We start from the raw sequence: 14,735 nt of genomic DNA, 5'->3' as shown, positions 1-14,735 counted from the left end.
CCTCCTTCCAGGACCATCATCGCAGCCTAAGAAGATGGCTTCACCTGCATCAGCCACAGTGACGCTACTGTTTAAATCCCGTATATGTTCCCCCGATATTTTAGATAAAGTGTCAAGGCCGAGTAGTATCTGTTCCTTCTAGTCTAGGCCACTTTTCCTTTCTCCTGGAGCTATAATAAGAATTTGTTCACATGGTGCCCCCTACATATATCACATGCAGGCAGACAACACAGGCACACAATATACAGATACTGTCACAAACAGATGCTATATATATATATATATATATATACACACGTACACAAGACAGTCATACATTCACATATAGATACATACAACACAGTATGAAAACTATACATTCATATAAAGACACAAGTGGACACACACATGCATACAATAAATATTCATTTATAAACAGACATAAACAAGCATGGACATACAACACAGCTGTACACAAACATGCATACAAACACACCTAGATAGGCCACACATGCAGAGACATACACATATATACATATCACATATCATACATCACACATGCACATGTAGAGGTCACCTATAATTTCAGCAGTGCTACCTTCCTTGTGGCCCAGGGGTACCTTCATAGTATGACGGAGAACACTCATTTCAGCATCCCCTTTAAATTGCACCTGAGATCTCTACGGTGTAGCTTGTCATTTCTCCAGGTCCTACCTAGTAGATTCATGTTCCTCATATGCTGGCCCAGGCTCCTCTGCAAGGCTCATGGTAAATCAGGCCTGAGCAATCCAGGGTGGAGAATACCCTAAGTAAACACACTTCCACATTGTCCTTCCATCCATTCATCAAGGAGAAAGCATACTACAGCTTTTCTTTACATATATACACATAGTGTATATGTATATGCACATATGAACACACACACATATATACACACATACACACACATACATATACCCCTTAAAACTATGGGATAACACAGGTGTGGTGGTATATACCTACAATTCCAGCACTCACGAGGCTGAAGCAAGAAGACTTCCATGAGTTAAAGGCTAGCATAGGTTCCAGAGTAAGGTCTTATTTGAAAAATATTCAATAATTTAATTAAAGCAATATATGATATAAACTAATCATGAGTGTTCTCATACATTCAAACAATCTGATTATTTCTATAACAAAGTAGATATATGGGATTTCCTCTGTATATCTTGCTTTTGTTGGTAAATTCCATCTTCAGTTAAAAGCAGGTAACCCAACAAATTAGAGGCAAGTGTTAATCCAGAACATCCTGCAACCAGCAGGGTCTTCCATTTCCTGGGAGGAGACATACCAGACAGCAATGTAGTCATTTACAGCCTCAGTCTGCAACAAGGTGAAGTTGATGTACACTCCATGTCCTGGAGGGACAGTGACCAGCCACAGGCAGTCCTTCAGGATTGGGTACTCATCCGGAAACCCAGGCGAATAAATGGTACCATTCTGTGATGTCACATTATACCCACAGGGAGCTGAAAGAGAGACACTGACAATAAAGATGGCTGATTTTCACAAGTAGGTAATGATTCTGGTGTCTAAAGCTAAACTTTCCCTGTGTAGGAAATAACTGAAATACTTCTCTTTCTTTGTTGTCAAACTTAATTTCTCTAAAATGTGGAAACTCCAGGACAATTATACTTCTAAATTATCTCAGTCTCATTTAATATATTCTCCAAATCTTCAAAATCCCCTGGGATAGTTTTTCCCATGCGATTAAAGAAATCATGCCAGTCAATGCCTGCAGCTGAGCTGATAATCCGTTGGACTGTCCAGTGCAATGGCTTATGCGGAAATCAGTCACAACTAGGGAACTAAGTGGTTTTGTTTTCTTCTACTTTGCTAAAGCCTGTTTAAGTCCCCTGAAGAGTGGCAGTTAAGCCTATTCGCCTCAAAACAAAGACATTATCAATTCTTTACAGATTGGTACCTGAGGAAGCCAGATAAACTTTCTTAAGTACACTTCTTAAAGTCATAGCGAAATCTAACAGTGTTGGGTTTTTTGAGACATGCCACCTGATGTACTTTGACTGTCCTGAAAATTGATGGTTATTGTTGCCATGGCAACTGTTTCACCTCTGGAAAAATGAGACGACCACATAACGCACGAATCTGAAAGGCACTGTGTCAGCTTTGGATGGCCTTGATGAAGACTGTGACTAAAAGCAACTTGGAGGGGAAAGGTTTGGTTTGGAAGCCCAGTTTATGGTCCACTATCATGGAGAGCCTGGGCAGGAACTTAAGGCAGGAACTGAAGCTGACTATACAGGAATACTGCTTGCTAGATTGCTTCCCAAGACTTGTTCAAATTAGTTTTTATACAGAGTGTACCTGTCCTCAACAGAAGTGGAGTCTGGTGGAAGGGGATTGATTCTGAGGATTACAAAGGTCATGCTGGGAGAGGGTTGGGTTGCAGGATGCTGTTTTCTTTGTGTCAGGCAACCCTGCAGTCTTGCAGAGAGAGTGCCTGAAGTTGCAATGGTCTGTAATCCTTGGAAAACAAGGAATCTAGCTTTAGCTTTAAATTTCACAGGTGAAGTGAAATGTACGCAAATTGTTAAAAACTTAATCCAACATGGAGAGGATGTTAAGCCCATATTGAACGCTTCTTAGAAAACCCTGTATAGTCCTTCCAATTGAATACAGTAGCTGCATTATGATGTGATTTTGCATGACTGGTATGTTTAAGTGTATTTTAAAATTCATGACATTATTGCTAGTAATTAACATACATTGCTGTACTTGATCTTAGCCAGAAGGTAGGGATGTGCAGAAAATCCTTGTTCAGTGAAGGGTTTGGCTTGACAGCTAGGCCTCCTTCTGAAAGGAAGCTCAAGAGCATGCAGTGGTCTGTCTGTATGAGCAAGGCACAGCCAGTCTGGTTCAGAGAGACAAGACAAGAGACTTAAGGCAAAAAAGCTGTGTGCTGCTGAAGCAGACGTCTGGGAGTCATAGCTATGCAGGTAGCTACATCAGAAGAGTTTGACACTGGAATTGGATGGGTTTCCAAAGAAGACAGTCAATATGTTATCTTGCATTGACTCCAGAGAACCCCATAATATCAACATCTTTTCCCTGTCGTAAATTCAGATTCACCAGCACCCATGGAAAGAACCTTGTGTGATGGCCTCTGTAGTCCCAGTCAGGAGAGACAGAGAGACTCTTAGAGCTCGCTGACCAGCCAACCAGTCTAGCTTCTCAGTGTGCTCTAGGCTCAGTGAGAGACCTTGTCTCAAAAATAAAGTTGGAAAAATTAAAATTGAGAGCAGCAAAGACAACCACCTCTGTCCTCTAACCTTCATACATATTTCTTCACAGACACATGCACGCACGCACATGCACACTGCAGTCAGATGTACATAGATACTCACAAAAATAAAATATAAAGAGAATGCCAGAACAGGTGGCATCACATCCAAATATGCCTAACAACGCAGACCATTGATTCTACTCAGTGGTTTTCTCCATACTGGGGAAACAAGCTTAAAAAAAATAAAATAAAATGTAGAATATTTAATTACCCTTTCATGTTAATGCAAAAGTCAATGAATTGGCCTTTTACATGAAAGTTAAAAGTATTCAAGTTAAAACTAGTAATCAGAAAAGATTTAAATCCTAGTAATTTCAAAGTAATTGACAGCTGTCAATCTCAGAGGGTTGTATTGTTGATTCATCCTTTGGCTTGTTTTAGTGAAGATGGGGTTGAAGGCATGGTCTTCTTATGGTCAACATCTGCTGCACCCTCATCCCTAAGTAAGAGTTTTCAAATGGAAAGTAGATACAAATATTATTTAAAATATCTTAAAGAGGGACAAAAACAGACACATTAAAAAAACTATTTCATATGTAATTAAATAAGGATTTGGATTTTTAAATATAGCTAAGAGGCTTCTTATTTTTATAGTTGTTCCTAAGATTATCAGAATGAAAAAAATATAGCTGAGATAGGTTTTAAAAGCACACCACATATTACCCCCCCCCTGCTTCAGTAAAAATTCACAGGTAGGCACCTTCGCTTCCCCATGAGATAGAAGTGCTTAACATTTCAAAGGCCCAAGGAGTTGGAGATTTCATTATTATTCATTCAAAGGTGCTGTATGTGTAATGCAGGAGAGCCAGGCTCCACAGAGAGCTCAATGTGGCTGACACCTCCTCACAGATGCCGTGCCTCATCAGTTTGTTTTACCTTGACATTGCAGAAATGCCTAAGTCATCCTAGAAGTCAGGAAGCCATGGCGAAGCTGGGAAGTATAATTTCTGCACAGAGGTAGCACAGGCTGTGTGTGAACTTGGACCCCACTTTACCTCTGCTCAGCATCCTAGGAAGTTGAGTCACCATCCTGGCTGGCTGACTGAGCTACCCTGAAGATAGGCTGTGCTCTCAGACTACTGAAATAATGTGGGGGCAAGAAGTTGACATTTCCCCAGGCATTTCATGCTGGGAGAGGGAGAGTCTGAAATGGGGCTCCAGCTAGAGCCTCAGAGCTTTGATAACTTGTAAGACTCTCTTTCACAAGGGGCTGTAGCAGAGACAATAATGGGTCAGTGGTGGTCAGGACCATACCTGGCAAGGAATACTAATCATCCATACCTTCTGCCTTCTGTCTAAAACTCAGCCTCATGTCAGGACCTCAAGGTTGGACTTGGTGGTTGGAGGTCACTATTCCTTTATTCCTCATCCCAATGTGACCATAGGGAACACAAAATAATTTTTAAAAAACTGCTTTGTTTATTTGACCTACTGAGAAGCAGCAGTCAAGCCTAGGTCCTTAGAGCTCCCAGCTCCAGGGCCTAGCTACCGACCCTAACAACTCCAGTAACAATACAGACAGTTCGACTACAGTTTTTGGTAAGAATTCCTGCTGTGTGCTTCTGCTAATACCGTGTCCTCCACCTAGAGTATTCAGTTTCTGAACAGCAAATACTGTGAGCCGTGCAAGGTCCCCTATGACAATGAACTATTTTCTACAATACAGATGCAAAAATGAAATCACTATAAAAGTTGAACAAACAACTATGTGAGGGCTAATCCCCACTATCAACTAGATGATATTTTAAAATCGGCTTGGAAATAAGTCTGTGGGCATACCTGTGAGGGGTTTTCTAGATCAGGTTATTAGGAAGAGATCTACCCCAAAAGTTAACAGTACCATCCTACGTCCTGGGATTCTGGACCGAATGAGTAGGAGAAAAATAACTGAGAGCCAATATTCATCTCTCTGTGTTTCCTGTCTAGATGCTTCGTGACAGCTGCCTCCCCTTCCCACCACACTGACTTGCTCAGCATGATGGAGGATACCTTCAAACCGTAGTCATGGTAAGCCCTTCCTTCTTTAAGTTGCCTTTGTCAGGAAATTCATCACTGTAACAAGACAAGGAACTAATAATAAAAAAGACTTCCCATGATGAAATCTTTTATCATCCCTGTCCCCAACAACCACCGTGAAGGTTAAGGAGCCCCATCAACTCCATTTCCTTTTTCGGGACCTGTGATGATTGGCAGGCTCCCATGACTGAAGTCAAGTTTTCAGTGTCTGCATCCAATATGTTATTATCTTTATGGTTTCCTGAAGCATAGATACTGTAGATTCTTTAAACTCCCTACTATGTGATAGCTTTCTGATATTTGGTATATTGCCATGAATCTCAGTAAGGAAATCTTCTACTGACTGTGCTGCACACTCGCTGAGTAGTCCCTGCACTGTGCTCCCTATGAGAAGCTCAACTGTCCCCAAGGGAGGTGAAGAGCCTACCATCACACCGTGGGAAAGGGTAGTTCCAGTTTCTGTCAGTGCCATGCTGGCAGGTGAGCACAGGGTGGCCCAGCAAGATGTAGCCTGGGTAGCACTCGAAGGAGATCGACTGGCCCACGCTGTAATCCGAGTTGATCATGAACCCGTTCTGGAATGCAGGTGGGTCCGGGCAGTTCTGCAACTCATAAGCTGAAATGACAAGCAGACAGCATCAAGTTCCCAGCAGGGATTGAGCTCAAAAGGTCTATAGGGGAGGAATATAAACACAGATGGCTCCCGAAGACATAAACGTCTAAACCCTGTCTCTTTCAAGTTTCAGGTGCCATCCTGAATGAGTCAAGAAATAATTCATAGGAGAATGATAACCACATGCACTTAGTAAGCACCTAGTATGTGCATCCATAAAATCACAGCACACACACAAAAGAAACCTGACAAGGTTTAATTCCCTTGGCAAGAAGTGACAGGAATAAAAAGGTTAGAAAGCAAGAAAAGCAATAACAAAAAGTCCTGTGTGGAATCTGAGTGAACAGGGATCTAGTGTTTCTCTTTGGATATGACAGAGACACACCATTATTCTGTGTGTTTCCAAATGCACACTATGATCCATTTTGTTTAACTTCATCTTTTAGTAGAACAATAAGGGAAATCCCCTTCATTTTATTTTATATTTTTCTGGAAAAAGTGAACCGTAGAATCATGAAGCTACCAATTATCCCTTGTATAATTGCTATAATAACTATTTATTGTGGCTTATCATTAAAATAATTACATTCTACTGGGTGTGGTCGTTTATGCCTTTAATAGAGGCATAGAGAATAGAGAGCATGAGTCCACTCAGGAATCCATAGTGAGATCTGTCTTAAATACATAAACATTTCCAAGGAAAGATTCTAGTGAGAATGACAGAATGTGCTACTCCTGTGCTGTTGTTGGAAGCTTGCCCACAAATTAGTAATGTGAGCTAGTCTATACACCAGGTGCAACCTTGACTACTGGAGTCTCAGAGCCAAACAACCCCCCATACACAGCTCCTACCCATGCTGTCATCTTTCCATCTCTGGAGACACCAATGTATGTAAGAATGCCCTGAACTCCTTTTCAAAACCACATGGACATAGTGCAGAAGCAGCTGTGTAAAGGGTGCTTACTGTCCCTGTGATGAAGCCCACAGTCTCCTGTGTCGAATGTAGGTGGAATGTTTGGGAGGTGTGGTCTACCTAGCTAGAGGACAGGCCACTGGTGTATGACTGTGATGACTGTACCTCCTACATAGGTCCTTCCTCACACATTGCTTCCTAGCCATCACTGCATACATAACTATTTAGCCTTCTCCACACATTCTCATTACCATGATGTCCTGTTCAAGCACACAGGGTCTAGGCAACCAGGGAGTGAATTCTCCAAAACTATGAGCCAGGTCAACCCCGTCTCCTGAAATCCTTCCTTCTCAAACAGTGATGAACAGTAATTAACATGGAGAACATGTATGTATGACCCTCAGACACTGTTAGAAGGAGCTGGATTCCTGGGTGACCTCTCACAGACAATAGGATGTTGGATGAGAATGGAAAAGACTTGAGGGGTTCACAGACATGTGAAGTGGAAACCCGAGGTGCATATGAATCAGCTGTCCATTTCACCACTGGAGGCAAAGGGAGTGGCTTGAAATTCATAAATAAAATCTGAAAAGATCTCTGGGCTGTGGAGCCTGCCTGATACAACAAGTACAAAGACCTTCTGTCTTTGTGGTAACTACATGAAATCAAGAGGCCACAGGAGAAACGGAACCCATGACACACCGCAGGCTGGGGTAAATGAAGGAGCATGCCACGAGGACACACATTGACCGAAGCCACAGCATTAGTGGCATTAGAGTGGGAGGCAGATACAGGCTTAGACCTAAGACGTGGCTCTGAGCACCTCCTGGCTGTGTTCCTATGGAGGGAGGCCCTGTGGGAAGTTGCCAGGTGGGCACATCCAACAGAGACGGAATTCTAAGGGAACTGTGTACTTCCTGTGTAGAGGGTCTTCAAGAATATTTGCCAAACAGTAAGTATAACAAAATGTCATTATTACCAATAGTTTATATTTATTTGGGGAGGTACTACCATGGTATACCTTTTCTTTGGGATGACAATATATAGTCATCATGGGTCATTGACTTTCTCATTTAAGGCAACTTAGCTGGTTACAACCATTGATAAGAGCAATTTGGATAGTGCCATGGGAAGGCTGTGTTCCGTACTTACTCTAGCAGTATTGCTTGAAGAAATCTCTGTCCTGAGGATAATTTCAAGGGAGAGAAAGCTAAATGTTAAGTATGTTACCGTAGCACACTTTACATTAAGGCAATCCAAAGGTCTAGACAAATAACAGCTGACATATGAGATGGTCTCATAAATACTGAAGACACAGTGCAGGGTTTGTAAGTAAGAGTGTTTCTAATTTACAAAGGTGTGGGAGTCCTTAAACTGGCTCTTCTGGGCAGCACAGTCCTCTCCTGTGGGCAGTGACAGAGAACCTGGAATTCCAGGCAGCTCTGTGGTTGCTATAAGTAACTAACTGTGCTCTACAGTATGTTGTGATGCTAATCTGGGATGCTCCACGGACATGTGTGTTAAATACATCTTTAGCTTACAACACCGTTGACTTGTCCAGGTTTCAATATAAAACCCAGCTGATGGCCTTTTTGGGGAAGTTGTAGAAACTTCAGGAAGGACTAAATGACTGGAGACAGTCAGCATTTTGGGTGACTTTCAAGTGTTACACCAGCACCCCACTCTGCTTCTGTATCTGCCTCCTATCTTTTTGTTTTTAATCATGTGTATTTGTGTGTCTCTGTGAGTGTGTACCATGTTTGTGGGTATCCATGGAGACTAGGGATGTTACATCCCCTGGAGCTACAGTTATAGTTGTTCAGCCACTTAACATGGGTGCTGGGATTTGAACGCAGGTCCTCTGGAAACAAATACACATACCCTCACCACGGCCCAGCCACCTCTCCGGGTTGTTCTGTCACACACTCCAGCCCTGATGTTCCACCCAAGCATATGGGACCAAGTGACTGTGGATGGAACCTCTGCAGCCACCCTTCCCATAGCTGTTTATCTCAGGCATTCTGCCATAGGAATGAGGAAAGTAGACAATGGGCAGCTTGCAGCAGGATTCTGACGATGGCCCAGAGGTGAGGCATCTGTACTACAGGGACACATTTCAGTGTGTCCTCTCACTCATCTTCAGCATCAGGAAGATGCTGCACTGTTGACAACAGGGCTCCATCATTGAATCTGACTGTGGGTGGCATTCTAAAAACCCTAAAGTTGAGCTATCAGCCTCAACTTGGCTTTATTATATTACATTACTACTATTATTTATTATATCATTACATATGCAGCTATGCAGAGCCTCTAAAGAAGAAGCATCTTCAGTGATTGACAGAGGGAGATCATGAACTAGAAGGCAGTCTAGAACCTCCAAGATCTCAAAGGAACCCTTGTCCTTGTATCCCACTGGGGACCAGAGCTGGAGAAAGGCTCCATCCAGATGAGGTCCCCAGAGTAAGGTGGGGACAAGTGATCTAGAAGAAGTAGAGTTCAGTTTCAGGAGTCAGAGTTCTTTCCCTGAACAGGGAAGTGGAGATGAAGAAATGGGCCCTGTTCAGAAAGACACATATGACATCTTATCCTTTTTATGAAGGACTTGGATTTAAATATAATTGTTATGATAGAAAAACCTCATGGCTAAGATACTAGAATCCCTGGCATGGTAGAGACCTAACATTCCAGTTGAGTGGGCCAATTACTTTTGCCTAAGGGCCACCCATGGGGAGGTGAACCTACCTTAGGTCATGCTAAGGAGATTCACAGAATAAGAAGTTCTTTAATAAAGTACTGCACTCTAGCTTATCAGAACACCAAACCTGGTGTAGAAGCTTATGGCCCACAGCAACGCAGACTTTTAAATCTGTCTTATTAGGAAAAACATAATTGTCCCTCTTTCCTTTCTATCCTGCTTCCAAGCATGTTTTAACACCTTTACCCAATATTTGGTGTTTCTTACTCTTCACTGAAGCTCCCCATGGGGCCACCAAGAGTGTGGCCTGCATGCTGCCTAAGGCATGCTCACCCCATCCTACCCACTCCACTGCTTCTGCCAGACAGCTATTGAGATTTACAGTTTGCCTGCTCTGACATATTTTATTCATTTAAACTCTGATAAAGTGGACCTAAAGCTTCTGTTTGTTCCATTTATAATTTTTAACTCATGAGATTAGGAACCCCAGAATGAGAGGGTGACCCACAAGGCCCCCACACCCCTACCTGGTAACCTCAATCCCTTACTTGACTGTGTCCCTCCTGAGACAGCTCTGCAAACCACATACCACAGGGGCCACCTCTGCCTCTCAAGGACCGCGCCATGCTGAAGGCTGTAGATGCAGCCCTTTCCTGAGAACCAGCGTTCAGAATCCCACTGAGGCTGACATTCACCCTCACACCTTGCTTGAGCCTCAAATGACACTGTAGATGCTTGCTCTCCAAAAGAAGAGAAATTCCATGCTGTGCTCAACTGTGGACAGAGCTCCTTTTTCAATATAATATATCACCTGCCCTAATTCCACATTACTTTGGACACAATGAAAATGGTGGGAAAAATTGCACCCTTCAATGCAGTCAATAAGACTGCTAGTAACACCCCCAAGGAACAAAGCAACGTGAAAGCTGATTGCCCATTCTCAGGAAAGGAGAAGCAAATGAAACTACCTGCAAGCTAACCTAGACTTCATTGGGAGAGCCATTCAGGGTTTAGTGGTGCCTTGGAGGCTCAACACACAAGAATCACTCACAGTGGAACACAATAAACAAGGCCATTGTTAACAAATATCCCTAGTGAACACACACACACACACACACACTTTATTAATTTTGTTGTAAAGCTTACCAGAAAATTTAAGAACTATAATTGGGTTTTCTTTAGGGATGGATAAAGCTGGGTTGAAGGCAGCAGCCATTTCTACCCACATAACCAGCCTCTGTGACAGGCCTGAATTGGGGAATTAAAGTGGCCTTTCAGCTTGAAACTCATGATTCTACGCTAATAGCCACAGGCCATTATAATAGTTGGAAAAAGAGGCTTTTCTTTTCCTAATAGCATCTAAGCTACAGATGATGGCCCACACAATTTCTCAGTCAAGCACACACATAAGCATGCAAGTTATATAAGTTAGTTGTTCTTGAAGATTGGATGGCTTACATCTTTCCTCTGTAACCATCATGGATCTCAGGAATACTTGCTGTGTGAACTACCCCTCTGGTTATGTGACATCTAATGCTAATATCCACTGATGAAATCTATCAGATTACTACACAGTTACAAACCAATCCAGACCTTGGGCTGCTCTGAGGTCTTGGCTGGGGCGTCTTTAACATTGGGCCCTCCTCGATAAGAGTCTAGTCTAGAGTGAAGGGAATTTCTACTTAGTGGGAACTGCTTCCAGCATAATAAAAAATGCCCTATGGGAAATGGGAAAGACCCAACCATTTCTTGCCAGCAGTTGCAAGTATTCTTACTCAATCTCACTCTTCAGGCATTTAGGTGAAAGAGTACAGGGTAAGTCCCTGCCCAGGTTTTCCCAGAAAACTCCAAGTTGTTTACAATATCACAGTGTAGGGCAGAAAGGAGTGAGTTTCAGAAACATGTCAACTCCCTTTGTAAATGATGGTTTTGCCCATAGGAGTAGTCAGTGTGCTTGCATATCAGAACAAACTCTTCAATCCACATTGTACAGAGAGACTATTTCATTGGTCACTGTAAACTACATCCTCCACACATATAAAAGTAATTCATTCAGAAAACTCAAAGCTTTTTCATTGTAACCATAAACAAGCAGATTCTCCATATCCCATGATCTCCAAAAATATGTCTATGTCACACACACACACACACACACACACACACATATTCATAAAAAGGAAGGAAAAGGACTTGGATGCATTTTTACTTCTGATGGTCAAAGTACACAAAGTTATCTATGAGATTTTCATAATTGAACAATTATTACAAGGAGGCACTGTCATATGTGAGAGAGAGAAAGAGAGAGAGAGAGAGAGAGAGAGAGAGAGAGAAAGAGAGAGAGAGTCAATATCTCTGAAAGCTATCTCTAAAGGAAAAGGAAGTTATTCAACAAGACAAAATTTCACAAGGATTTTCACAATCCAGGTACCAACCCTCACACCAGCACCACAAAAACGATGTAATATTACAGCACCTAGCCTGTCCTCTGTGACGTTGAACAACAGATATTACCCAGATTTATCTCCAGCCTTGCTGTTTTATAAGTGTTTCCCATGACAGCCAATGGAATCAGCAGAGATTGTTCTTATGTCTGTTTCATTTTGGGATTGATACCCAGCTCAATGATAATAGTCATGTACTCTCTTCCTTCCTAGTGCTCCACTTGGAAAGGGGACACAAACACTTGATGTTACTTAGCAAAGTCTTTTTTCTGAGTCATTTAACTTCAGGGCAGCTCTAACCACCAGTAGTGTTTTTTGACCTTTAAGCAGCCAAGAATATACGACAAGGAATAAGATACTTGGAGAAGACATCTCTGTGAATGACAAGGCCTGTCCCCGTGATATACGCATCTTCTTATGAGTTATTGATTGTACCCGAAGCTTATAAATCTTGTGTGAAAACTATGGCTGCCTCTGTGTCTAACAAATCATTGTCAGTGTCTGTCTGTCAATTTTTACACTTTATACAATGACAAACACTGGTAAACCATCGTGTCATCATCCCTGTTAAATATGACAGTCTATGAGAACTGAGCATGTCTCAAGTTCATGCTGTCATTCTTCATTACATAACTGATTTTCATGCTTTCTAGTTACAGAAAATGAATTATAATAAATTATGCTTTTTAGTGGCATCTTTAACGTGAACATTTAAAAGCCAACTGTCAAGGGGGTAAAATATTTGCTCAGCCAACTAGGTGCCTAAATGGTTGTCCTTCATGAGTTTACACAGGTCCAGTTTAAAGCCAAGCAGGTACAGGAAGTCACAGCCTGCCTACTGGCCTGCCCCCACTAAAGAGTGGACAGCCTTCACTGAGCCCTCAAGAATCTTATCGAGGGAGATATTTCCAAATTTTAATATGCAAGTAGAAGGGAAAGTTGACCCATGGGCACCCCTTGAGCTGTTGCCATGTAATTGCAGACATTGACATCAGCAATTACTAAAATCACAAACTGTAACAATTTAGAGCCCCCTGCCTAGGTGATTCCTACATAGGCTTCACCTGGGATTAACTTGTTTACAGGTCATTCAGCTTGGATTCAATAATTATTAGAGATCTGGAAATTATTGAAACTAAACAAGCAAAGAATATAATTGTATGAAGTGGTTTGAAAAGCAATACTAGGATGAGACCCTGTATTTGAGGTCTTGTACTTTCAAGGAAACTGAAATGTTGAATATGCAACCAGGGGGGCTCCAGAAGAGAGATACCCTGAAATTGCTGCATCAGCTGGAGTTGGCCAATGGCTTGAGACATAACCAAGTGACAGTTTCCTTATTGGTGGGATGTAAAATCATGATAGTTAACACTGAGATTTACTCTAGGTTAAAAGACTCCGTACGGATGCTACCTAAAATGAAAAGATCTGTCAGTCCAGGAAGGGAGCCATTCCTCTGCAGTACTGTGACCCTGTCCTTTAGAAGAGCAGCTGTTAGTGTTTTAAGAAGGCTTCTTTTCAAAAGAGGTAGGCTGTTAGTCAACACCTTATAGAAGAACTATAAATAGGAGGCCGAGTTCTTTTTAACGATTGTCTTTTGGTGGGCAATCCCCACGTCTCTTTTGCTTTATATTCTGCAGGAAGAAAACTCATGGCAAAATATATGGCCTGTATAAACTCTGATGGTCAAATCAATTTTAGGATCCAGTAAAGAAGTAATCCTAAGATCTGTTTCAAAAAGGGGACTAGGCATGCTAGCACACAACTTGGATACTCAGCACTTAGAATGTATAGGCAAGGTAGATCTCACCAAGTTCAAGCCCAGCTCGGTCTATGTACTGAAGACCCTGCTTCAAAGTGGGAGAGTCACTGAAAAAATACCTCATTATGTAGCGGTACTTGCTGCTGCTGCGACTTGTGACCTGAACTCTAGTTCTGACGTATCACACAGAGGAGGGAGGGAACCAACTCCCGAGTGTCAGTTATCCTTTGCCCTCCATCTATGTGCTCTAGCTCATGTGCCTCCCTTGCAATAAATGCGAAAAGAGTCTATTTTAAGAGGTCTATTTATTCTCACTTTAGGTATATGAGTGTTTCGACTGCATGTGTAACTGTGCATCACATGCGTTCAGTGCTTGCGGGGGCCGGAAGCAGGCCTCTGGTCCCATAGAACTAGAGTTATAGATAGCTGTGTGCTGCAATGAGAGTACTTGAACCTGAACCTGGGTTCTCTGAAAGAGCAGCAGTGCACTTAACCAATGACCTCCTCTACCATTCTTGCCAGAGAGATTCCAGAAGTATGGAAACCACATTATTTGGCTCTGCTCAGAGCAGAGGTCAGAGATGCTAGAAAAAAGATCTGGCTTTGCATCTTTTGAATGAATACCCTTATCTGGAGGCTACCTGGGAGTGTATGACAGAAAAATACAGTGTAGACACCAATGGCTTCCAGGGAACAGCTTTAGACTTGAACTGTGGTCAAAAGAATGAAACCCACTGCTGGCTGCGATTGGTAATACTACATTCTGATCTGCCCCCAAGACTAAACCATCACTTTCTATTGTCTTCCCCATCAGCCATGAAACCAACCCAAGAGTTAACTGAGCTGGATCTACAATCACTGGGGAAGATACCACCCTTCAGGATGGCTGGTTCATGTAAATTCTGGCTGATGAGATGGGAGGAATAATTATCCCTTCAATGAGATAATGTACCCATTCTTCCCAGAAGGCCC

The 14,735-nt window shown here is 42.3% G+C and overlaps 1 protein-coding gene across 1 annotated transcript in view; it reads right to left on the bottom strand.

Moving 5' to 3' along the window:
- The window catches only part of Csmd1 (CUB and Sushi multiple domains 1), a 1,489,308-nt gene that overhangs the window by 101,287 nt on the left and 1,373,286 nt on the right, over positions 1-14,735 (bottom strand). Inside the window, exons 42-43 of the mRNA XM_005082604.4 lie at positions 5,766-5,954; positions 1,310-1,487 (exon numbers count right to left, since the gene is read on the bottom strand). Of these exons, the coding sequence (XP_005082661.1) occupies positions 1,310-1,487; positions 5,766-5,954 (367 nt within the window). The remainder of the gene's footprint in view (positions 1-1,309; positions 1,488-5,765; positions 5,955-14,735) is intronic.

Source organism: Mesocricetus auratus, unplaced genomic scaffold (assembly GCF_017639785.1).
Source record: "Mesocricetus auratus isolate SY011 unplaced genomic scaffold, BCM_Maur_2.0 Super-Scaffold_100031, whole genome shotgun sequence".
Classification (NCBI taxonomy): domain Eukaryota; kingdom Metazoa; phylum Chordata; class Mammalia; order Rodentia; family Cricetidae; genus Mesocricetus; species Mesocricetus auratus.
This window is presented reverse-complemented; position numbering and strand designations above follow the sequence as displayed.